The sequence below is a fragment of the Panulirus ornatus genome, chromosome 3 (assembly GCF_036320965.1).
Source record: "Panulirus ornatus isolate Po-2019 chromosome 3, ASM3632096v1, whole genome shotgun sequence".
Lineage (NCBI taxonomy): Eukaryota > Metazoa > Arthropoda > Malacostraca > Decapoda > Palinuridae > Panulirus > Panulirus ornatus.
This window is the reverse complement of record NC_092226.1, coordinates 12754891-12782559: the sequence shown is the minus strand read 5'-3', so window position 1 is coordinate 12782559 and position 27669 is coordinate 12754891. Positions and strand designations below refer to the sequence as shown.

At 39.3% G+C, this 27669-nt stretch overlaps 1 protein-coding gene across 2 annotated transcripts; it reads right to left on the bottom strand.

Annotated features, from left to right (window-relative positions):
• LOC139760586 (uncharacterized) lies at positions 1–26987 on the bottom strand. Of its 2 annotated transcripts, none has more exons than XM_071683961.1 (4): positions 26840–26987; positions 8172–8303; positions 4180–5096; positions 1–3705 (listed from the first exon to the last, which is right to left on the bottom strand). In XM_071683961.1, the coding sequence occupies exons 2-4, from the start codon at positions 8203–8205 to the stop codon at positions 3574–3576; spliced, it is 1083 nt and encodes a 360-aa protein (XP_071540062.1). In that variant the 5' UTR covers positions 8206–8303; positions 26840–26987; the 3' UTR covers positions 1–3573. The 2 variants fall into 2 exon arrangements, with proteins under 2 accessions (XP_071540062.1, XP_071540051.1); XM_071683950.1 differs by lacking the exon at positions 26840–26987 and adding an exon at positions 26547–26745.
• Between the last annotated feature and the right edge of the window lie 682 nt (positions 26988–27669).

The window sequence follows — 27669 nt, the reverse complement described above, 5'->3', positions numbered from 1 at the left end:
TTTTACTAAGTAGGGATTTATACAAGTAGGGTCATATACAGTTCAGTGGGGGGAAGGGAGGGGAGAGGACCATATACAGTTAAATGGTTCGATGGCAAGACCCTTGAGCTCCATGTGCGACCCTCCAGTATGATAAAATGACCTTTGACCTGACCCGTAACGGTCAATTCAAAGGCTAGGCTATCATATACCCAAGGGTCGTACCGTCGTGCTCTCAGTGGTCGTAACGTAGTGCTCATAGGTCGTACCATCGTACACGACGAGTTAACGTCGAGTGGTGTGGAGGTGAAGCCTGACCGGTGTTAACTTGCAGTGTGCGACCAGCTGGGCACCGAGCGTGGCTGAGCACCTCCTTCTCCTGGCACCACCCCCTCACGGGACACCCTCATCTTCCCAGCCCTGCCTGACACAGGACCTGCAGACACAGGCAACACCTGCACGTACACAACACCTGCAGACACAGACAACACCTGCACGTACACAACACCTGCAGATATTAAGCAACACCAGCAGACACAGACAGAACTGCAGGTATAGACAACATCTGCTGACATAAACATCACCAGCAACAGACATAAACAACAACTATAGACACAGACAAGTCCTGCAGACACAGACAACACCGGCAGACACATTGACAATACCTACAGACGCAGACAGTACCTACAAGCGCAGACAGCACCTACAGACGCTTAAGTATTATTGTCTCGTAACAATCATATCTAAACTGGCACGTCTTAACTGAGTGTTTGAATGAGCGAAGGAACAAGACAGTTCAGTGAAAGGGAGGGCTCAGGCAGTAGAGTAATGGCCCCTCCTCCTAAGACCCCTGCATATTTAAGGTATACTCCTCTGGCTACACTCTCCTGGGTGACGCTGCTGCTAGCGAGAGGGAGGGCTCAGGTGGGAGTGTATTGGCCCCACCCAATACCTCAGCTAACTCGAGGAATATCCCGTGCTCTGCCGTTGGAGCAATCCATTGGGTAGTAGGGTGTTGACAGCAGCCGCCAAGGGTGGTGGTACTTACCATCCAGACTGAGGAACACGTAAGTGATGCCCGGAAACATCCTATTCTGGTCTTAATGTCTCATCAACACGGGATTACCAGGCTAATCCTGCCATCTTCTCCATATAAACACCATACACCTACTCGAACCTCACTTATTTTCTTCACGTGAGTTCTCTTGCCACCTTCTGTCTGCACTATCATTTTTACATGTAAACAAGATATGAGTCCAACAAGCCTTTGGTCCCTTATACCCGGCATCAAGGGCGCTGAGAATCTCCGGGTTCCCGCCTGACTCTACTGCCAGTGAGAGGAAATCCTCAGACAACAGTAGCATCGGATCTCGCATCACAGACCTAACTCTTTTTCTATTCACTGCACCAATATTCGTGGTTTCTATAGTAACCTCTCCTCTGTTGAGCACCATCATCTCCAGTACTTCTCCCAGTATCTTAAATCTTTCTAAGACCCAATGGTCACGAGTCCGGTCAGAGGTGGTGTCTGTGCTTATTCCAACATCAACACACCTGTTGCGCAGCTTGAGGAATTTTGAGTCCCTAAACTGTTTTTATCTGGCTCATGGTCTGTCTCTCAACTACACACCTTTCTTTTCTTTCCCTTACTGCTCTACTAAGGCTAGAATATATTGTCTTCGACTATCTAGTCTCCTGCCACGAGCTTGTGGCATCCTCAAACCTGCAAGCCGAGATCCTCTACCTAAAGGATTTCAACGTTCACCATAGGGAATGGTTGAATTCCTCCCATACGGATGGTGGAGACTGCAGCGCTCACGTTTTCCATTCCCAATGATCTGGAGCGAGTTATCTCCTACCCCACCCATATTCCTGACAGGTAGTGAGCACTATCCAAATATTTACGAATTATTTTTCACCTCTTATTCTTCACGCTGTAAATAACAATTTCGTCCCAGTTGGTTCATCTGATCACACTCTCATAAATGTCTACTTAACCCAGTTTCTGCCCATCTGTTTATCGAAAATTACTCACAACTTTCCTCTCTTCTTTGACAGTCCTGTATTTCCATCTCTTGACTTACTGAACATTCTTGGTATTACTGTAACATTCAATCTGTTTTTGAAACCTCACATTACAGAAATAGCTAAGTATGCCTCTATGAAACTGGGAGTCCTGTTTAGATGTGGAAATTTCTTTTTTTCTGAGCAGTTGTTCCGTGTATACAAAGGATTGATCCGTCCTTGTATAGGGTACTGTGCTCACATCTGGGGTGGTTCTAGCTCTGCATCTTTTTACTTGACAGAGTCGAGTCGAAAGCGTCCGACTTATAAACTGTCTCAGAATAACTTCAATACTTAACTCGCCCTTAGCCACTTTCCCTCTTCCGTAGATACTACTTTGACTTATGCTCCCGAGAGCTGGTTGCTTGTATGCCTACACCACAAGCTAGAGCACGCAATACTCGGCAAGCTGCTGCGTCACAAGATCACTGCGTGGCCGTTGACACGCAAGGGTGGGCCGTTTTGATAACTATATCCTTCCCTACATCTCGAAGCTTAGGAACTGTCTACCCTCTCATGTCTTTCCCAACAACTATAACCTAGCGCATTTTAAAAGAGTTTTTTTTTTTTCACTTCCTCCAAAATTCGTATATATTTTGCCAAGTCTATTCTTTATCATTTTCAGTAACCTCTCTGTATTTCAATTAAGACCCGGCCTTGATGTGGACTTTCGTCCGTAACTGGAGCCTCCAACGTGAAAAAAGGGAAAAAAATATCTGTACAGACAACAACTGCAGATGTAGACGATATCTGCAGACACAGACAATACCAGCAGACATAGACAGTATCTGCAGATGTAGACAACACCTGCAGATGTAAACAATATCTGCAGACATAGACAACAACGGCAGGCATAGAGAAAACCTGCAGACAGACAACATCTGCAGATGTAGACAACAACTGCAGACATAAACATCAACTGCAGACATGAAATACCTGCAGACATAAACAACACCTGCAGACACTGGTCAAGTTTGGGAGTGTCACCGGAGAGGAAGAAAGAGTGACCAAGTGATGAGAGAACCACTGAGATGAACCGTTCTCCTGGGGGTCGTCTAGAAGAACCATCCTCCCGAGGGGCGTCTAAAAGAACCATCCTCCCGAGGGGCGTCTCGAAGAACCATCCTCCCGAGGAGCTTCTAGAAAACCATACTCCCGAGGGGCGTCTAGAAGAACCATCCTCTCGAGGGGCTACTATAAGAACCATCCTCCCGAGGAGCTTCTAGAAGAACCATCCTCTCGAGGGGCGTCTAGGAGAACCATCCTCTCGAGGGGCGTCTAGGAGAACCATCCTCTCGAGGGGCTACTAAAAGAACCATCCTCTCGAGGGGCTACTAAAAGAACCATCCTCTCGAGGGGCTACGAAAAGAACCATCCTCCCGAGGGGCTACTAAAAGAACCATCCTCCCGAGGGGCGTCTAGGAGAACCATCCTCCCGAGGGGCGTCTAGGTGAACCATCCTCCCGAGGGGCGTCTAGGAGAACCATCCTCCCGAGGAGCTTCTAGAAGAACCATCCTCCCGAGGGGCGTCTAGGCATAAAGAGTACCGCAGTTGGTGCACCGCAGCTCCTTCATGAGGCAGCAACACAGGAATCCGAAAGGGAAGAATATGATGGCTAGGAGGATCCCTGGGAGAGTGAACTCGCTCTGCACCACTCCGGTCTGGTGGGAGGAGAGAGAGAGAGAGTGAGAACCCGTGGTGAGGAAATCATGCCACTTCGATGTGTTGTGGTGTTCAAGTTTAGATCTCATCTGGGATGACTGGGAGATCCCATGGTAGCAGTGACTGTCGGGGACGTCATTAGTGATCTATCCCACGGGCACGGGAGAGAGAGAGAGAGAGAGAGAGAGAGAGAGAGAGAGAGAGAGAGAGAGAGAGAGAGTGAGAACCCGGGGTGAGGAAATCATGCCACTTCGATGTGTTGTGGTGTTCAAGTTTAGATCTCATCTGGGATGACTGGGAGATCCCATGGTAGCAGTGACTGTCGGGGACGTCATTAGTGATCTATCCAAAGGGCATGGGAGCTGGAAGATATCCCACGGTAGCAGTGACTGTCGGGGACGTTCGTGATCTATCCCAGGGACACGGGAGCGACAGCTTTTCAACAAGAACCTTACAAGAATGTGTTGCCTTACCCGGCAGTTGGGACAGTCAGCCTTGGCCAGCACGACTACAGGAGGCGCTGCCACCGGCTCCTGTGATCCGAAGGGAGGTGCTTCTGAGTAGTCAGCGAGGGGCGGCATCTGGTAATTGGCGGGAGGCGCCCTTTGGAAGTCGGTGGGAGGCGCCCTTTGGTTATCAGCGATAGCCGCTCTCTGGTAGTTAGCGGGTGGCGCCCTTTGGTAGTCTGCGGGAGGCGCCCTTTGAGAGCCCGAAGGAGGTGCCCCCTGGTAACCAGAAGATTGTGCCCCCTGGTAACCAGATGGTGGTGCCCCCCGGTAACTAGCATGAGGAGCCCCCTGGTAACCAGAAGATTGTGCCCCCTGGCCTGTGGGTGCCCCCTGGTAACCAGAAGGTTGTGCCCCCTGGTAACCAGAAGATTGTGCCCCCTGGCCTGTGGGAGCCCCCTGGTAACCAGAAGGTTGTGCCCCCTGGTAACCAGCAGGAGGTGCCCCCTGGTAACTAGCAGGAGGTGCCCCCTGGTAACTAGCAGGAGGAGCCCCCTGGTAACCAGAAGGTTGTGCCCCCTGGTAACTAGCAGGAGGTGCCCCCTGGTAACTAGCAGGAGGAGCCCCCTGGTAACCAGAAGGTTGTGCCCCCTGGTAACTAGCAGGAGGTGCCCCCCGGTAACTAGCAGGAGGTTGTGCCCCCTGGTAACCAGAAGGTTGTGCCCCCTGGTAACCAGAAGGCTGTGCCCCCTGGTAACTAGCAGGAGGTGCCCCCTGGTAACTAGCAGGAGGAGCCCCCTGGTAACCAGCAGGAGGTGCCTCCTGGTAACCAGATGGTTGTGCCCCCTGGTAACCAGCAGGAGGTGCTCCTACGTATCTACCAAGGGGTGGAGCCCTCTGGGAGCCTGAGTAGGAAGGACCAAACGTGGGCTGCGGTAAGGGTCCTGAGAATATTATTATTATCATTATTATAATTATTGTTATTATTATCATTATTATTATTATTATTATTATTATTATTATTATTATCATTATAATTATTATCATCATTATTATTATTACTATTATTATCATTATTATTATTACTATTATTATCACTAGTAGTAGTAGTAGTAGTAGTAGTAGTAGTAGTAGTAGTAGTAGTAGTGGTAGTAGTAGTAGTAGTAGTAGTAGTAGTAGTGGTAGTAGTAGTAGTAGTAGTAGTAGTAGTAGTAGTAGTAGTAGTAGTGGTAGTAGTAGTAGTAGTAGTAGTAGTAGTAGTAGTAGTAGTAGCAGTGGTAGTGGAGGTGATCCTAAACCCAGGACCTCTTTCACGGGTCTTTTGTGGCTTCAAGGCTCCACTCTAATCAGAAGCCGGGAAATGTTGGACCCTTTACCATCGAGAGACCGCATTTCTTTTCGTTCCATTATGAAACAAGACTAACTCGCCCAGGGTGACCTTTCACTCGTGGTTCAAACACAGGCGGGCAGAGACCGGTAACACCTGAGGAGGGTTGGGCTTGAGAGAAACTTATGGAAAATCGTCCACATTCCATGTCATTCAGTGGTGCGTCCCCAGCCCTGAATGGTGTGGCCAGTTTGGGTCATGCTACTGGGAAATGGCAAAGATAGAAGCAAGGGAGTACAGCGGCCAGCAACGAAGAAGACAGACTCAGAATCAAATCCTATGACACAGCCGACGAGATGATTGAAAGCTTAGGAAAGAAGAAGATGTTTAAGAGGTGATTCAGCACGGTGTGTATTCACAACCTTCAAAGGCTTTGATATCATATCCGCGCCAAGCAGTTCATTTATGGCTAGGGCTGCCTGACCTTCCAAGCAGTAATGGATACAGAAGTCGTGTACAAACGGTTTACCTCGAATGAGGCGAAGGTCTTTTCTTCAACAAGATTTTTGATATGTGGAAGGATTCTCTGCGCCTCCCCAGTTACATGTAAATCAAATGTATGCTTCTCCCTTCTTACCACACTAATCTCTGAGATTCGGATCCCTTCTGTTATGACAAAAGCCTCGAACTGACCCAGCGGTCTGTTGCTGTTTTGATTTCTTTTGTATTGCTCGTCCTACACTAACCTGGGTCGTGAGGTAACACGTGTTGCTCGTCCTACACTAACCTGGGTCGTAAGGTAACACGTGTTGCTCGTCCTACACTAACCTGGGTCGTGAGGTAACACGTGTTGCTCGTCCTACACTAACCTGGGTCGTGAGGCAACACGTGTGTCTCCAGCCTTCCATCCGCACTCGTACAACATCATCAGGACACACACTAGTCTCCAGTCAATCCTGCAGCAAAGTCTCCCCGTGACACGTTCACGCCCCAGTGTGTCCCCCACACCTGGAGCCCAGCTCTTCAGGAACCTTGGCCACTGTCCCAGGCTTTCTCCTGACGCGCAACGTGACGGTAAGACCTCACCAACACACACACACACACACCTCACCGTGAGGATGGTTCTTTTAGGAGCTCCACAACACACGTCCGTCTCACGCCCTTATTCTTCCTTCACCTTCGCAAATTTTCGTAATTCCTAAAATATTTGAAGAGGTTCCTCGGCCTCCATCCCTGTCGACGTTTTCCGTCCACTCAAACGAGCGTGGCGATCCATATGGCAAGCTTCTCACATCTCCCACATCCACCAACGCTTTCACATCACCAACGGGTAAGTATCCCTCTCGATTCTCTACTCTCTCTCTTGCTGTCCATATATGTGGACACTGACCCTAACCAAGAACACGTGCATGTTTATGTACAGAACAGATGGCGTCACCAGCCAACCAAACCCTTGTGAACTATCTTGCATAACGCTGTTCATATATACGTAGGTGGGTACTGACTCAACCAGTGATAGATACAGACGTCCCTCACTGAGCTAACTCATTCATTAACTCACTGTTCAGACTTATGGATATAGAACCGCCCTGCTCTGTGCCTGCATTCCTGTATTCAGAACACAGATCCCTCAAATCTCTACTGTTCCTTGCTTCATATTCACCTGTATGTTGGACACTTCTGCACACTCAGGTTTGTCGAACGGCCGTAATGTTCCATCCGGGCCAAAGCCTGTGACCCGAGGGAGGAAGTCATCAAACTAACTCCTTTTCCTGGGCTTTACTCCTCTCATGTCCCAGATGGCTACCAGAAGCTCTTTTCATGGCACTCCCAGCAGCGCCCCAACTTACAACACATCAAAATACTTTACCAAGAAGAAGGAAGAAGAAGAAGAAGAAGAAGAAGAAGAAGAAGAAGAAGAAGAAGAAGAAGATGATGATGATGATGGTGAAGAAGAAGAAGAAGAAGAAGAAGAAGAAGAAGAAGAAGAAGAAGAAGAAGAAGAAGAAGAAGATGATGATGATGATGATGATGATGGTGAAGAAGAAGAAGAAGAAGAAGAAGAAGAAGAAAGAAGAAGAAGAAGAAGAAGAAGAAGAAGAAGAAGAAGAAGAAGAAGAAGAAGAAGAAGAAGATGATGATGATGATGATGATGATGATGATGATGATGAAGAAGAAGAAGAAGAAGAAGAAGAAGAAGAAGAAGAAGAAGAAGAAGAAGAAGAAGAAGAAGAAGAAGAAGAAGAAGAAAGAAGAAGAAGAGGCTGTGTAGAGTTGCTCAACACTCTCCTATTTCCTGTAACCCTCACCTAACACAAGACTTTGACCCCCGAGGTCACCAACCTTCACTACGACGCTACGCCCTTGGGTATGATGAGGGTGACCCTTGCCCTGATCCTTGACCACAGATCAGGAGTCATAATATAGCCAAGGGTCGTACCGTCGTGCTGAAGGGGTTTAGGAACACACTGGTGAAACGGCACTGATCAACAGCAAGAAATGAAATACAGTGATCTTATTTACAGATGTAAATTAATGTGCCTGAGGTGTACTGGCTGTCTAACATCATCAAGACTATACGCAGCTGTCTTACATCATCATCTATGACTCTACATGCGCTGTCTAACATCGTCACCCATGACCATAATTACATACAACGTTCGGTTCGAACAAGTGTGTGGCAGGAACAGACCTGAGCGGGTGATGGTAGCCAGGGGCCTCTGCATGGCTCAGAGTGTGTTGGCCGACGCCTCACGTGAAGACGACCTCACCGACCAGGTTGGTTGATGGCCGCGACGCAGGGAAGGGGGTACCGGCTCTGCCTCTGTAAACATTTCCCCATCACAGTGAGATGTGTCAAAGTAAAACATGTATATGGAGAAAGTAATAAGATCAGCAGATTACATGATGTTGTAAATGCTACACTAAGGTTAGGCTACAGGTCCTATTGGCGCTTTAGGGTACCTGGAGATGCTAATCATTTGAATTGTAAAGTTTGAGGTCAAAGATGTAGACACAAACTAGAACACTATGTCTTAGAATGCGAAAAAAAAAAAAAAAAAAAATGAGGCTTTTAGGGACATATCTAAACAAACCCTGCAAGAAATGTCACAACACCTTATTGTTAATAACGAGATGCCTGAAATTCTATGTTTGTTCCACTTTTGGCTTCTAGTCGGTAAAACTTACCGTATGAAACTACGTCATGTATGTACTGAAATACGAATTGTAACGTCTTATGTAATATCAACCCACTGGGTGGGGTCTGAGCAAGGCGACCCTTTGCGACCCCCTGTAATCCTTGTGCGCTACAGCTCACAGGATGAGCGTGGGGTGCACAATACATTTGCCGGGGACACCGACATAGATCAATCAATCTGCCTCTGTGAGGGAGGGAGGGACGTGTGATGACACCGCTACCTCACAGTGATGGTCAGTATGGCGACAACAGACCCCTTGTCGTGGGGGGATCCATCGTCAATTAACACCAGGCCTGAGGGCCACTGATGGCGAAATGATAAAATGATTAACGACACATTCTTAGATTGGGGTAGACATGGCCCTCTGGATCATTGTGGTGGTGTATGGTGTATATGTGGTGGTATAGTGTATGCTGTGTATGTGTTGATGTGATGGTATGTTGTGTACGTGCGATGTGGTGGTGGTGGTGGTGGTGGTGGTATGTGTGTGTGTGTGTGGTGGGGTGGGAGGATGTATGTGTGGTGTAGTGTGGAGGTGGGTGTGTCCGCGCCGCGCCGTCCCCTAGCGTTGCGTGTGGCGCGGCTCTGGACCACACCCAAGTCTACTGTCCACACACCCAGACACAGGACTCGCATTGTTCTGCTGTGTGGCCACACACACACCCCGGGCCCTACACCAAGCCGCACACACATATTGCGTACGATCCCCTCCCTCCTGTGTACTCCTTATGTACTGTTCATGGGGATGTCCTAACACCCTGAGAGGCGATGTGTTGTGTTGTGTTGTGTGTGTGTGTGTGTGTGTGTGTGTGAAGAGAGTCCGGGCTATGAGAGTCGTCAGGTAGGGAGCAAATTACAGTAATTTACCAGGAAGATGAGTGAGGCGGTGCGAGCGTGGGCGTGATATACGGGCGTGTGTGTGTGTGTCTGTGTGTGTGTGTGTGTGTATGGCTAGCCCAGCGCAGCAGCTATTGCACCACTCGGGGGTGCCACACATAACCCTAACGGGGTCAACCACCACTGACCTGCCTGCCCACCTGTTGAAGGAGTTGAGTCAGGCGAGCATAACTGTTAGAATCGAGGCTCAGTACACCAGGAAAGACCAGGTCGCTGCACTACTGCGTACGAAGAACACTAAGAGGATCTTAGGCTACAGAAACGTCAGCGTAGAAGCTAGCGGACCCGTACGAAGCCGTACGAAGCCAGGACACGACGAAGGTGCAGGTGTGTGTATTCACGGCAAGTGGCGAGGAACATGATCGTGGACGCTGCCAGCGTCAACTCCGTCCTGCACACACGATGGCCACAATTGTTTCGACAGCATGGTGATCCGTGATTGTAATTTGTTTCTGAAGATATTCTGACACTATGTCCAATATGTGCCATATCCTGAGGTATGAAAACATCTGATGTAAACATGTCCACCGCCGGTACAGACATTTTGTACCAGCATACCTCATGTGTGATGTAGCTCTCTGACTGAATGTAAAAGAATATTCAATGTATCTCTGAGGTTTTATGCTGCTATCAGAGTTAATGATTATATTACTACCATCACCATCCTCCAGTACCAATCACCACAATCATCATCCCTGTACCATCACCATCATCATCCCAGTATAAATCACCACCACTATCATCCCAGTACCAATCACCACAATCATCATCCCTGTACCATCACCATCATCATCCCAGTATAAATCACCACCACTATCATCCCAGTACCAATCACCACAATCATCATCCCGGTACCAATCACCACCACTGTCATCACAGCACCAATCACCAGCACCCCAGTACGATCACCACCATCATCATCCCAGTACCAATCACCACCACTATCATCCCAGTACCAATCACCACCATCATCAGCATCCCAGTACCATCACCACCATCATCATCCCAGTACCAATCACCACAACAATCATCCCAGTACCAATCACCACCATCATCAGCATCCCAGTACCATCACCACCATCATCATCCCAGTACCAATCACCACCACTATCATCCCAGTACCAATCACCACCACTATCATCCCAGTACCAATCATCATCACCCCAGTACGATCACCACCAATCATCATCCCTGTACCATCACCATCATCATCCCAGTACCAATCACCACCATCATCATCTTAGTACCAATCACCACCACTATCATTCCGGTACCAATCACCACCATCATCATCCTAGCACCAAACACCACCATCATCATCCTAGCACCAATCACCACCACCAGTCGATCTCATCAGGAATATATATACCACCAGTCTGGGCTGCTCACTGGAGGAGCCACATGCAACTGCAGAGGCTCGAAAGAGAGAGAATGAGTGGGGAGAGGAGGGGATGGTGAAAGCCATTCATCCGCCCACTTTGAGAGGAATGGAGAATAACGCCAGACATAAGACAGCCACTCCTGAGGCGTCATGATTGCACGAACGTGGCTTATATTCGTGTGAGACAGAGGTTCAGGACACGAGGTGACCACAGGTGGTCAGGCACGAAGCAGCCCAGACGACATGTTCTCTCCTCAACAACGAAGGGTCTCGCTCTCGTGGGACACTTTAACTCACGAGATAATGCATCAAAATCGTTATCATGTAACAGCTTAATTACAGGTCATAAAGACGACAAAACTAAACTATATTTCAAACTCAGATCTGAATCTGGAATGAAAAAAAAAATTCCTGTAATGGAATTTTGAAGGAAATTATTTTTCTGGGAAAATTACAAAAAATTGGTAGGTAATAGTTCAGGGCAATTTTTAGCTAAAAATCTTATTTCAAAATTGATAGACTACATATTCAAACACTTCTATATTTGAAATAATCATGGAAAATATATCATAATGCTCTAAGTTACCGATAGATATCCAGTAAAGTCTATGCAACTTAGATAATACTTCAAAATCGCTTTCATGTAACAGTTTGATTAAAGGTCATAAAGACGACTAAACTAAACTATATTTCAAACTCAGATCTGAATCTGGAATGAAAAAAAAAAATTCCTGTAATGGAATTTTGAAGGAAATTATTTTTCTGGGAAAATTACAAAAAATTGGTAGGTAATAGTTCAGGGCAATTTTTAGCTAAAAATCTTATTTCAAAATTGATAGACTACATATTCAAACACTTCTATATTTGAAATAATCATGGAAAATATATCATAATGCTCTAAGTTACCGATAGATATCCAGTAAAGTCTATGCAACTTAGATAATACTTCAAAATCGCTTTCATGTAACAGTTTGATTAAAGGTCATAAAGACGATTAAATTATATTTTAAGGTCAGATCTGTATTCACCATGAAAAATATCCCTTATAATGACATTTTCAAGGAAATGTTTTCCTCTGCGAAAAATATAAAAACATGCTCGGTATTTTTCAGCTCAAAAAACTTTTTATTTCAAAACTGAAACACAACATATTCAAACACTTCTATGCTGGAAATAATCATGGAAAATATATCATAATGCTCTGTTACCGATAAATATTCTGAAAATATTATGCAAATGATTAGATAATGCATTTAAAATCGTCATGTAACACCTTAATTAAAGGTCATACAGACAACTAAACTATATTTTAACCTCAGATCTATATTCAGGATGAGAAATAATGCTTATAATGAGGTTTTGAAGGAAATCTATTTTTCTGAAAAAAATACAAAAAATTGCAGGTAATAGTTCAGGGTATTTTTTAGGTGAAAAATCTTTTTATTTCAAAATTGATAAACAACGTATTGAAACACTTCTACATTTGAAACTGTCACGGAAAATATATATTAATGCTCTAAGTTACCAACAGATATCCAGTAAATACTATGTAAATGATTAAATAATGCTTAAGAATCGTCTTCATGTAACAGGTTAATTAAAGATCACGATGAAGACTAAACTATATTTTAACCTCAGATTTGTATTCAGCATGAAAAATAATGCTTATAATGAGATTTTGAAGGAAATCTATTTTTCTGAGAAAAATACAAAAAATTGCAGGTAATAGTTCAGGGCATTTTTAAGCTGAAAAATATTTTTATTTCAAAACTGATAAGCAACGTATTCAAACACTTCTATATTTGAAATTATCATGGAAAATATATTATAATGCCCTAAGTGACCGATAGATATCCAGTAAATACTATGCAAATGATTAAATAATGCTTTAAAATCGTCATAATATTATAGCTTAATCAAATGTCAATATGACATCTAGACTACATCTAGACTTAGATTTGTATTCAGCATGAAAAATAATGCTTATAATGAGATTTTGAAGGAAATCTATTTTTCTGAGAAAAATACAAAAAATTGCAGGTTATAGTTCAGGCCATTTTAAAGCTGAAGAATATTTTTATTTCAAAACTGATAAGCAACGTATTCAAACACTTCTATATTTGAAATTATCATGGAAAATATATTATAATGTCCTAAGTGACCGATAGATATCCAGTAAATACTATGCAAATGATTAAATAATGCTTTAAAATCGTCATAATATTATAGCTTAATCAAATGTCAATATGACATCTAGACTACATTTTACCCTCAGATTTGTATTCAGCATGTAAAAGAATATTTATAATAAGATTTTGAAGGAAATCTTTTTTCTGCAAAAAATAAAGATAATTGCAGGTGTTAGTTCAGGATAGTCTCTCACCTCAAAATACGTTTAATTTCAAAATTGAAACACAACATATTCAAACATATCTATGCTTGAAATAATCATGGAAAAAACATGATAATGCTCTCAGTTACCGACGGATAGACAGTAAATATTATCCAAATGATTATCATATATTGTTTTTAAATCGTCTTCATGTAACAGCTTAATAAAAGCTAATAATGACGACTAAACTACATTCTTACCTTCGATCTCTATTCAGTATGAGAAATAATGCTTATAATGAGATTTTCAAGGAAATCTATTTTTTCTGCGAAAAATACAAAAAATTGCAGTGCATTTTTAAGCTGAAAAAGATTTTATTTCAAAATTGATAAACAACATATGCAAACGCTTCTGCATTTGAAATAATCATGGAAAATATATCATAATGCTCTTAGTTACCGCTATACATCCAGTAAATACTATGCAAATGATTAGATAATGCTTCAAAATCGTCTTCATGTAACAATTTAATTAAAGGTTATAATGACTAAAGTACATTTTAACCTCAGATCTCAATTCAGCTTTAAAATATAATGCTTATAATGAGATTTTGAAGGAAATCTACTTTTCTGAGAAAATTACAAAAAATTACATGTAATAGTTCAGGGAATTGCTTTTAGATGAAAAATGGTTTTATTTCAAAATTGATAGACAACATATTCAAACACTTCTATATTTGAAATAATCATGGAAAATATATCATAATGCTCTAAGTTACCGATAGATATCCAGTAAAGTCTATGCAAATTAGATAATACTTTAAAATCGCTTTCATGTAACAGTTTGATTAAAGGTCATAAAGACGACTAAACTATATTTTAAGGTCAGATCTGTCTTCACCATGAAAAATATCCCTTATAATGACATTTTCAAGGAAATGTATTCCTCTGCGAAAAATATAAAAACATGCTCGGTATTTTTCAGCTCAAAAAACTTTTTATTTCAAAACTGAAACACAACATATTCAAACACTTCTATGCTGGAAATAATCATGGAAAATATATTATAATGCTCTGTTACCGATAAATATTCTGAAAATGTTATGCAAATGATTAGATAATGCATTTAAAATCGTCATGTAACACATTAATTAAAGGTCATACAGACAACTAAACTATATTTTAACCTCAGATCTATATTCAGGATGAGAAATAATGCTTATAAAGAGATTTTGAAGGAAATGTATTTTTCTGAGAAAAATACAAAAATTTGCAGGTAATAGTTCAGGGTATTTTTTAGGTGAAAAATCTTTTTATTTCAAAATTGATAAACAACGTATTGAAACACTTCTACATTTGAAACTGTCACGGAAAATATATATTAATGCTCTAAGTTACCGACAGATATCCAGTAAATACTATGTAAATGATTAAATAATGCTTAAGAATCGTCTTCATGTAACAGCTTAATTAAAGATCACGATGAAGACTAAACTATATTTTAACCTCAGATTTGTATTCAGCATGAAAAATAATGCTTATAATGAGATTTTGAAGGAAATCTATTTTTCTGAGAAAAATACAACAAATTGCAGGGCATTTTTAAGCTGAAAAATATCTTTATTTCAAAATTGATAAGCAACGTATTCAAACACTTCTATATTTGAAATTATCATGGAAAATATATTATAATGCCCTAGGTAACCGATAGATATCCAGTAAATACTATGCAAATGATTAAATAATGCTTTAAAATCGTCACAATATTATAGCTTAATCAAATGTCAATATGACATCTAGACTACATTTTACCCTCAGATCTGTATTCAGCAAGAAAAAGAATATCTATAATAAGATTTTTAAGGAAATCTTTTTTTCTGCAAAAAAAAAAAAAAAAAAATTGCAAGTGTTAGTTCAGGATAATCTTTGAGCTCAAAATACTTTTCATTTCAAAATTGAAACACAACATATTGAAACACATCTATGCTAGAAATAATCATGGAAAATATATGATAATGCTCTCAGTTACCGACGGATAGACAGTAAATATTATCCAAATGATTGTCATACATTGTTTTTAAATCGTCTTCATGTAACAGTTTAATAAAAGCTCATAATGACGACTAAACTATATTCTTACCTTAGATCTCTATTCACAGTATGAGAAATAATGCTTATAATGAGGTTTTCAAGGAAGTCTATTCCTCTGAGAAAAATATAAAACCTTGCTCGGTATTTTTCAGCTCAAAAAACTTTTTATTTCAAAACTGAAACACAACATATTCAAACACTTCTATGCTGGAAATAATCATGGTAAATATATCATAATGCTCTGTTAACGATAAATATTCTGAAAATACTATGCAAATGATTAGATAATGCATTTAAATTCGTCATGTAACACCTTAATTAAAGGTCATACAGACAACTAAACTATATTTCAACCTCAGATCTATATTCAGGATGAGAAACAATGCTTATGAAGAGATTTTGAAGGAAATCTATTTTTCTGAGAAAAATACAAAAGGGTATTTTTTAGGTGAAAAATCTTTTTATTTCAAAATTGATAAACAACGTATTGAAACACTTCTACATTTGAAACTGTCACGGAAAATATATATTAATGCTCTAAGTTACCAACAGATATCCAGTAAATACTATGTAAATGATTAAATAATGCTTAAGAATCGTCTTCATGTAACAGGTTAATTAAAGATCACGATGAAGACTAAACTATATTTTAACCTCAGATTTGTATTCAGCATGAAAAATAATGCTTATAATGAGATTTTGAAGGAAATCTATTTTTCTGAGAAAATACAAAAAATTGCAGGTAATAGTTCAGGGCATTTTTAAGCTGAAAAATATCTTTATTTCAAAATTGATAAGCAATGTATTTAAACACTTCTATTTTTGAAATTATAATGGAAAATATATTATAATGCCCTAGGTAACCAATAGATATCCGGTAAATACTATGCAAATGATTAAATAATGCTTTAAAATCGTCATAATATTATAGCTTAATCAAATGTCAATATGACATCTAGACTACATTTTACCCTCAGATCTGTATTCAGCAAGAAAAAGAATATTTATAATAAGATTTTTAAGGAAATCTTTTTTTCTGCAAAAAAAAAAAAAAAAAAAATTGCAAGTGTTAGTTCAGGATAATATTTGAGCTCAAAATACTTTTCATTTCAAAATGAAACACAACATATTGAAACACATCTATGCTTGAAATAATCATGGAAAATATATGATAATGCTCTCAGTTACCGACGGATAGACAGTAAATATTATCCAAATCATTGTCATATATTGTTTTTAAATCGTCTTCATGTAACAGCTTAATAAAAGCTCATAATGACGACTAAACTATATTCTTACCTTAGATCTCTATTCAGTATGAGAAATAATGCTTATAATGAGGTTTTCAAGGAAGTCTATTCCTCTGAGAAAAATATAAAAACTTGCTCGGTATTTTTCAGCTCAAAAAACTTTTTATTTCAAAACTGAAACACAACACATTCAAACACTTCTATGCTGGAAATAATCATGGAAAATATATCGTAATGCTCTGTTAACGATAAATATTCTGAAAATATTATGCAAATGATTAGATAATGCATTTAAAATCGTCATGTAACACCTTAATTAAAGGTCATACAGACAACTAAACTATATTTTAACCTCAGATCTATATTCAGGATGAGAAACAATGCTTATGAAGAGATTTTGAAGGAAATCTATTTTTCTGAGAAAAATGCAAAAAATTGCAGGTAATAGTTCAGGGTATTTTTTAGGTGAAAAATCTTTTTATTTCAAAATTGATAAGCAACGTATTGAAATACTTCTACATTTGAAACTGTCACGGAAAATGTATATTAATGCTCTAAGTTACCAACAGATATCCAGTAAATACTATGTAAATGATTAAATAATGCTTAAGAATCGTCTTCATGTAACAGGTTAATTAAAGATCACGATGAAGACTAAACTATATTTTAACCTCAGATTTGTATTCAGCATGAAAAATAATGCTTATAATGAGATTTTGAAGGAAATCTATTTTTCTGAGAAAATACAAAAAATTGCAGGTAATAGTTCAGGGCATTTTTAAGCTGAAAAATATTTTTATTTCAAAATTGATAAGCAATGTATTCAAACACTTCTATATTTGAAATTATCATGGAAAAATATATTATAATGCCCTAGGTAACCGATAGATATCCAGTAAATACTATGCAAATGATTAAATAATGCTTTAAAATCGTCATAATATTATAGCTTAATCAAATGTCAATATGACATCTAGACTACATTTTACCCTCAGATCTGTATTCAGCAAGAAAAAGAATATCTATAATAAGATTTTTAAGGAATTTCTTTTTCTGCAAAAAAAAAAAAAAATTGAATGTGTTAGTTCAGGATAATCTTTGAGCTCAAAATATTTTTCATTTCAAAATTGAAACACAACATATTGAAACACATCTATGCTAGAAATAATCATGGAAAATATATGATAATGCTCTCAGTTACCGACGGATAGACAGTAAATATTATCCAAATGATTGTCATATATTGTTTTTAAATCGTCTTCATGTAACAGCTTAATAAAAGCTCATAATGACGACTAAACTATATTCTTACCTTAGATCTCTATTCAGTATGAGAAATAATGCTTATAATGAGGTTTTCAAGGAAGTCTATTCCTCTGAGAAAAATATAAAAACTTGCTCGGTATTTTTCAGCTCAAAAAACTTTTTATTTCAAAACTGAAACACAACATATTCAAACACTTCTATGCTGGAAATAATCATGGAAAATATATCATAATGCTCTGTTAACGATAAATATTCTGAAAATACTATGCAAATGATTAGATAATGCATTTAAATTCGTCATGTAACACCTTAATTAAAGGTCATACAGACAACTAAACTATATTTCAACCTCAGATCTATATTCAGGATGAGAAACAATGCTTATGAAGAGATTTTGAAGGAAATCTATTTTTCTGAGAAAAATACAAAAAATTGCAGGGTATTTTTTAGGTGAAAAATCTTTTTATTTCAAAATTGATAAACAACGTATTGAAACACTTCTACATTTGAAACTGTCACGGAAAATATATATTAATGCTCTAAGTTACCAACAGATATCCAGTAAATACTATGTAAATGATTAAATAATGCTTAAGAATCGTCTTCATGTAACAGGTTAATTAAAGATCACGATGAAGACTAAACTATATTTTAACCTCAGATTTGTATTCAGCATGAAAAATAATGCTTATAATGAGATTTTGAAGGAAATCTATTTTTCTGAGAAAATACAAAAAATTGCAGGTAATAGTTCAGGGCATTTTTAAGCTGAAAAATATTTTTATTTCAAAATTGATAAGCAATGTATTCAAACACTTCTATATTTGAAATTATCATGGAAAATATATTATAATGCCCTAGGTAACCGATAGATATCCAGTAAATACTATGCAAATGATTAAATAATGCTTTAAAATCGTCATAATATTATAGCTTAATCAAATGTCAATATGACATCTAGACTACATTTTACCCTCAGATCTGTATTCAGCAAGAAAAAGAATATCTATAATAAGATTTTTAAGGAAATCTTTTTTTCTGAAAAAAAAAAAAAAAAAATGCAAGTGTTAGTTCAGGATAATCTTTGAGCTCAAAATACTTTTCATTTCAAAACTGAAACACAACATATTGAAACACATCTATGCTTGAAGTAATCATGGAAAATATATGATAATGCTCTCAGTTACCGACGGATAGACAGTAAATATTATCCAAATGATTGTCATATATTGTTTTTAAATCGTCTTCATGTAACAGCTTAATAAAAGCTCATAATGACGACTAAACTATATTCTTACCTTAGATCTCTATTCAGTATGAGAAATAATGCTTATAATGAGGTTTTCAAGGAAGTCTATTCCTCTGAGAAAAATATAAAAACTTGCTCGGTATTTTTCAGCTCAAAAAACTTTTTATTTCAAAACTGAAACACAACATATTCAAACACTTCTATGCTGGAAATAATCATGGAAAATATATCATAATGCTCTGTTAACGATAAATATTCTGAAAATACTATGCAAATGATTAGATAATGCATTTAAATTCGTCATGTAACACCTTAATTAAAGGTCATACAGACAACTAAACTATATTTCAACCTCAGATCTATATTCAGGATGAGAAACAATGCTTATGAAGAGATTTTGAAGGAAATCTATTTTTCTGAGAAAAATACAAAAAATTGCAGGTAATAGTTCAGGGTATTTTTTAGGTGAAAAATCTTTTTATTTCAAAATTGATAAGCAACGTATTGAAATACTTCTACATTTGGAACTGTCAAGGAAAATGTATATTAATGCTCTAAGTTACCAACAGATATCCAGTAAATACTATGTAAATGATTAAATAATGCTTAAGAATCGTCTTCATGTAACAGGTTAATTAAAGATCACGATGAAGACTAAACTATATTTTAACCTCAGATTTGTATTCAGCATGAAAAATAATGCTTATAATGAGATTTTGAAGGAAATCTATTTTTCTGAGAAAATACAAAAAATTGAAGGTAATAGTTCAGGGCATTTTTAAGCTGAAAAATATTTCTATTTCAAAATTGATAAGCAATGTATTCAAACACTTCTATATTTGATATTATCATGGAAAATATATTATAATGCCCTAGGTAACCGATAGATATCCAGTTAATACTATGCAAATGATTAAATAATGCTTTAAAATCGTCATAATATTATAGCTTAATCAAATGTCAATATGACATCTAGACTACTTTTTACCCTCAGATCTGTATTCAGCAAGAAAAAGAATATCTATAATAAGATTTTTAAGGAAATCTTTTTTTCTGCAAAAAAAGAAAAAAAAAAAAATGCAAGTGTTAGTTCAGGATAATCTTTGAGCTCAAAATACTTTTCATTTCAAAATTGAAACACAACATATTGAAACACATCTATGCTTGAAATAATCATGGAAAATATATGATAATGCTCTCAGTTATCGACAGATATACAGTAAATATTATCCAAATGATTGTCATATATTGTTTTTAAATCGTCTTCATGTAACAGTTTAATAAAAGCTCATAATGACGACTAAACTATATTCTTACCTTAGATCTCTATTCAGTATGAGAAATAATGCTTATAATGAGGTTTTCAAGGAAGTCTATTCCTCTGAGAAAAATATAAAAACTTGCTCGGTATTTTTCAGCTCAAAAAACTTCTTATTTCAAAACTGAAACACAACATATTCAAACACTTCTATGCTGGAAATAATCATGGAAAGTATATCATAATGCTCTGTTAACTATAAATATTCTGAAAATACTATGCAAATGATTAGATAATGCATTTAAAATAGTCATGTAACACCTTAATTAAAGGTCATACAGACAACTAAACTATATTTTAACCTCAGATCTATATTCAGGATGAGAAATAATGCTTATATTGAGATTTTGAAGGAAATCTATTTTTCTGAGAAAAATACAAAAAATTGCAGGTAATAGTTCAGGGTATTTTTTAGGTGAAAAAATTTTTATTTCAAAATTGATAAATAACATATTGAAACACTTCTACGTTCGAAATTGTAATCGAAAATATATTATAATACTCTAAGTTACCGACAGATATCCAGTAAATACTATGTAAATGATTAAACAATGCTTGAGAATCGTCTTCATGTAACAGCTTAATTAAAGATCACGATGAAGACTAAACTATATTTTAACCTCAGATTTGTATTCAGCAAGAAGAATAATAATCATATTGAGATTTTGAAGGAAATCTATTTTTCTGAGAAAAATACAAAAAATTGCAGGTAATAGTTCAGGGTATTTTTTAGGTGAAAAATATTTTTATTTCAAAATTGATAAGCAACGTATTGAAATACTTCTACATTTGAAATTATCACGGAAAATATATAATAATGCTCTAAATTACCGACAGATATCCAGTAAATACTATGTAAATGATTAAATAATGCTTAAGAATCGTCTTCATGTAACAGGTTAATTAAAGATCACGATGAAGACTAAACTATATTTTAACCTCAGATTTGTTTTCAGCATGAAAAATAATGCTTATAATGAGATTTTGAAGGAAATCTATTTTTCTGAGAAAAATACAAATAATTGCAGGTAATAGTTCAGGGTATTTTTAAGCTGAAAAATCTTATTTCAAAATTGATAAGCAACGTATTCAAACACTTCTATATTTGAAATTATCATGGAAAATATATTATAATGCTCTAAGTAACCGACAGATATCCAGTTAATACTATGCAAATGATTAGATAATTTTTTAAAAATCGTCTTCATTTAACAGCTTAATTAAATGTCATGATGACGACTGAAATATATATGAACCTCAGATCTGTATTCAGCATGAAAATGAATGCTTATAATGAGATTTTAAAGAAAATCTATTTTTCTGCGAAATATACTAAAAATTGCAGGTTCAGGGCATTTTCCAGCTGAAAAGTCTTTATTTCAAAATTGATAAACAACATATGGAAACACTTCTACAGTTGAAGTAATCACGGAAATATATCATAATGTTTTTATGTACCGATATATATCCAGGAAATACTATGGAAATGATTAGATAATGCTTTTAAATCGTCTACAGGTAACAGCTTAATTAAAGGCCATAATGACGACTAAACTATATTCTAACCTCAAATCTGAATTCAGCATGAAAAATAATGCTTATAATGAGATTTCGAAGGAAATCTGTTTCTCTGACAAAATTAAAAAAAAAAAAAAAAAATGCCCGTAATAGTTCAGCGCATTTTTTTTCTTTTTGTAGAAGAAAAAATGTTTTATTTCAAAACTAATAAGACAACATATTCAAACACTTCTATATTTAAAATAATCATGGAAAATATATCATAATGCTCTAAGTTACCGATAGATATCCACTAAAGTCTATGCAAATGATTAGATAATGCTTTAAAATCTTCATGTATCAGCTTAAATTAAGGTCATAAAGACGACTAAACGATACTTTAACCTTATATTCGTATTCGGCATGAAAAATAATCCTTATAATGAAATTCTGAAGGAAATGTGTTTCTCTTTTTTAGAAAATTACAAAAAAAATTGCAGGGTATTTTTATCTCAAAAAGCTTTTTATTTCAAAATTGAAACATAACATATTAAAACACTTCTATGCTTGAAATAATCATAGAAAACACATCATAATGCTCTCAATTACCGACAGATATCCAGTAAATACGATGCAAGATGCTTCTGCTAGTATTGTACAGGTAGTGACAGCACTAGTATCCCATTCCTCTATCAAGGAACTAAGTTTTGAAGTTGAAACTGAGCTTTCCTTCCTCTTGGTATCACTACCTCCCCCACCACACCCGACCCACTACCACGAACCCCCTCACCGAGGAACTGTACACACTACACCCTCGGCTCGTCTTTCACGCGTGTACACGTATATTGACTGACCCACGGACAATCGACCACATACTTCTTACAGAGCCCGTAATTGCAACGCACCAGTTAAAATTTAGTTTATGTATGATCAGTAAATACCAGGGTCTCTCTCTCTCTCTCTCTCTCTCTCTCTCTCTCTCTCTCTATCTATCTATCTATCTATCTGTTGGAGACGGAAACACGACGGGCCAGGACTAACACTAGCGAGGCAGCAGGGCCAGCCTGGTGACCCTGTCCAGCACAGCCTGGCTGGCTCACCGTTTCGACCCGCAGACTCATGTTTCAAATCGAGGGAAGTTGTTTACTTTACTCCGGTCTGCCAGTAGACCCTCTCCCCCTCAGGAGGTATGGGAGTGACGGCGTCACTGTGTCCACGTCCGTGTTCCCTTGCTTTCTGGTCTCTAGCATTATCAAGCGCTGGCCTCCCGCTCTCCTCCTGAAGCAAGATGAACCTGAGTTGTCAAACACATCGCCCAAACACGTTAACTAATGATTTGAAGGATCTGATTCGCGCGTCGTCATCAAATCACACACTAAATATGCTGTGCCATATTTCTCACGTACGACACGCCTATCGCTCAGTTTGTATTTCTATCTCAGTACTCTGATGTCATGGAGATGAGAGCCCCATTACCATAAATCTTCCCAACAGATGTTTATTCGATAACTTGCATTCTATCTGTGTTGTTGGTCAGCGTTTCACGGTGGCGCTACGGTTGTGATTCAAGCAGCAGACACAGCGTACATCCTGGCACACGCCTGGCTGGAAGGGGGCCAGTCCTCCCCTCCTGAGATAAGATTACCTTGTTGGCCACAACAATTGACTGTGGTAGCTGATACAATCACGATAACATATATATATGAGGTATATATATATATATATATATATATATATATATATATATATATATATATATATATATATATATATATATATATATACCTCTGGTTCGTCTAGCATGATATCATGATGGTAGACGGAGCCGTCTGTTGATTTCACTTCGCCTTGAATCCAAAAGATTTGTTCAAGTTCTCTCTGAATGATGGTCTTACGGCTGTCTGCAAGTAGACCCAGGTTATAATCAAATACATCCTTCTTGGCATAAGTTTTTGCTAATTCGTCAGCCTTATCAAGAATTCTGGACCTAACGTGAGAGGGAATCCAGAGAAACTGGATTCTTAACTCCATCATTGGTAAGTTTATTATTCGTGTGTCCTGCCTCAGACACAAGCAAAGTGCAATCATGCTGAGGGGAGTTTAGTGGAGTTGGGGAGGAGAGAGAGAGAGAGAGAGAGTCACTTGCAGTCGGCAATATTTCTCGAAGATCTCAAAAATCTTAAAGCAATGTGAATAATAAACAGTTCTCGTAGTCAACTGAGCTGGACTCCCCATTCTAGCTACAGACCATGACAATGCGTGTTCCAACACCAGTATTGCCTCGCCTCCAGCCTAAATGTTTTGTGCTGTAAGGACTCGTCTGTATGTACAACTTGTGAGAGATTATGTTTCGTGACGATGGTGTCAGTGTGAGTGAGGGCGTCATATCTGTCTCGCCACCTCAGTTCAGGCTGCGATCTGAGGAGAGACTGTGGTGGGGGGAGAGAGGAGGGAATCGTGTGGTCCATTCCCCGCGAGGCAGGATAGTGCAAATGCTGTGTCTCACACGGTGAAGTTCAGGAGCAACTACCCATCTGCACGGGTCAGGATGTGTTGGCTTGAGCCTCCGGAACCCAAAACGGGGACTGATTTTAGTTATTCTGTTACTTAGGACTAAGATGACCGACCCTCCTTATATTTCGAATCTCTGCTATCCCGGCGCAGCCAAGGATAATTCTCATAACTTTATGTTGGCAGCTGATTCTCATAACTTTATGTTGGCAGCTGATTCTCATAACTTTATGTTGGCAGCTGATTCTCATAACTTTATGTTGGCAGCTGATTCTCATAACTTTATGTTGGCAGCTGATTTTCATAACTTTATGTTGGCAGCTGATTCTCATAACTTTATGTTGGCAGCTGATTTTCATAACTTTATGTTGGCAGCTGATTTTCATAACTTTATATTGGCAACTGATTCTCATAACTTTATGTTGGCAGCTGATTCTCATAACTTTACGTTGGCAGCTGATTCTCATAACTTTATGTTGGCAGCTGATTCTCATAACTTTATGTCGTACTTTCCTCAGAACTTCTAACATCTCATCAGGTCCCTGAGCAAAGTAGACGTGTAGCAATGATCTATCAAGGAACGGATGTACGCTGGCCACATCATTCCAATCAACGTGAAATTTGCTCCGTGTTCTGGACTAGCTGGGGTCAGCGACAGTGATGGCTGCTACATTCATATACAACTCCACATGTTCGTCCTTCTAAGCCGAGATACCAACACCTTCATGTATAACCAACGTGTGAGCCATCATCCAGATTAATTTTCCTGGAGACCATCCATTCCGAAAGGGCGTCTCTTGAGGATTCTAGCTTCCACAACAGGGATAACATGCCATAACCTTCACAAGTAACTCATACGAGGGTGAATATAGCAAGTGTATCGTTGTAACCAGTGGTCCTGATTAGGATACCTCCAGTATCACTTAAATATACGGTGTGTGTGTGTGTGTGTGTGTGTGTGTGTGTGTGTGTGTGTGTGTGTGTGTGTGTGTGTCATGTTCTTTAGCATGGAATGAAAGAGGGCATCAATGAGGACATCGAACAAAGTAGGGCCAAGTGCACCATCCTGCGGAGTACTAAGTTCAAACTCAGTAATCTATCCTCTGGGTCCTTGAAACAGAACAGATGGCCTCCCCTTTGAACAGATAGCAATTCATGAAGCGCAGGGGGCCAACACCCCACCCACCCACCCGCTAACACACACACACACACACACACACACACACATATCACTCCGTTCATACAAGATTACACCTCGACTCACAACATCAAGAGGAGGTCTGAGATCAAGGGTGATGTTATGTTTTCTTCAGCGTGAAGGCTTCAAAAGGCAATACAATGCAGCGATACACACTCCCTCTGCGTACCCAACCGAGTGGACCGGGAGATGAAAGATCACTAATTTTGTGGAATAAACGACTGAAGACCAATCCTTTCAAGAAAAAAAAGGCTTTATCTCAGTAGTTTGTCAGAGATGTACGTCTCAATGGATTCGGTCGAATGTAGGTCTGGGTGTGGAGATGATAAGGCTATTCGTCCAGGAGGAAGAAAGAAGAGCCATAAAGCTCATGTTATACACACCCTCACACGTTATGGAGGAGTCTTAATGTTTCTTATGTGATACCACCTTCGACTGGGGAGGCAGAGGTGCCTTTGGTTAGGCCTGCGTCAAGTTCAAATTCAGTGAACAGAGAATTACAATACAATCATCATGTTCTAAGTTCGTCATCAAAGTAGGACAGCCTATCTCTAGCTTCATGTTAGCTATTTTGCTAAACCCTGCATTTCAGGGCGACCTATCGGTAGAGTTAGAGGCAGCGACCCCTGGTGTTTGGTGAATTCGCCTCCCAATGGAAAGGCAAGAGATGACGGGGTCTGTGGTGGTGTACCACTGAGGCTGGGATGAAGGGACAGGTCCGTGCTGGTGGACCACCGTGGCTGGGATGAAGGGACAGGTCCGTGCTGGTGGACCACCGTGGCTGGGATGAAGGGACAGGCCCGTGCTGGTGTACCACCGTGGCTGGGATGAGGGGACAGGTCCGTGCTGGTGTACCATACTCTTAACATACACCTTACCTGCGGCAGGAGTTTGGGGACGGAGGTGGTAGCCTCGCGGTTCACTACACAGACACCGATGACCACAGAGGACCCTGACTGTGACTTGGGGAAACACAGTGGAAGTCGGCACTGAACTCACCGAGTCGGTACTAATCAGTGGCGCAAGGGTTGCCACACTGTGTGTGTGTGTGTGTGTGTGTGTATGTGTGTGTGTGTGTGTGTGTGTGTGTGTGTGTGTGTGTGTGTGTGTGTGTGCGTGAAGCACTTGATTACAGCCTCGCTGCCATCTGGGGTTCAGCCCCCAGACCTACCCAAGCACGCCTGTCACACATAGTTTGCTCCAGAAAGCCACTCCTCGAGTTCTTCCCAACACCTCGGTACACCCATGAGCCAACCCCCTGGAGGAAGGACACTACGGTAAACCCATTTTCTACACTTGTGACACAGGATGTACTGCAGCTGCTGATAGATGATAACGCTGCCTGCAGGGGTGACAGATAACTTATCTTCCGTATGGTCTACGTGATACCGGTCGAGACGAAGATGTAACGAATTGAACGGTCTGGTGTCGTCTGGGGGGGGGGGGGGGGGGGGTTGAATGAGGGAGAGTACATTATGTACGTCACGTATGTAATGGTTGTACCCGGGACCTGTACTGCCATCAGAGTTCACACCTGTACACAACGCTGTCTGTACACTGTGTCCTGTTCCACCTAGACAATGATTCTCAGTGTGTATGTAATGTGTCTGTGTTTATATCATAACCATCAACTATTGGTGTGTTGCACCAATATCAAATAAATACGCTAAAATAAAAAGAAAATCCGAAAAAAAAGAGTCACAATTCCTTATACCCCACCTTCACTGCTGCCGAGGTGAAGGACACTTCGTACTGTGGCATGATTCACTCCCGGGGTCTGATTTAACGTACTATTGTGCGGGCGGTTATCTGAGCGTGATATAGCCGGGAGGAGACTCCCTCTCTCTCTCTCTCTCTCTCTCTCTCTCTCTCTCTCTCTCTCTCTCTCTCCTCTCCCACATGTTGATCGTGCAGGGAAAGATAAAGCCAGTGCTGCCACACACACACACACACACACACACACACACACTGTATCACTATAACTTGAAAAAAGTAACCTGA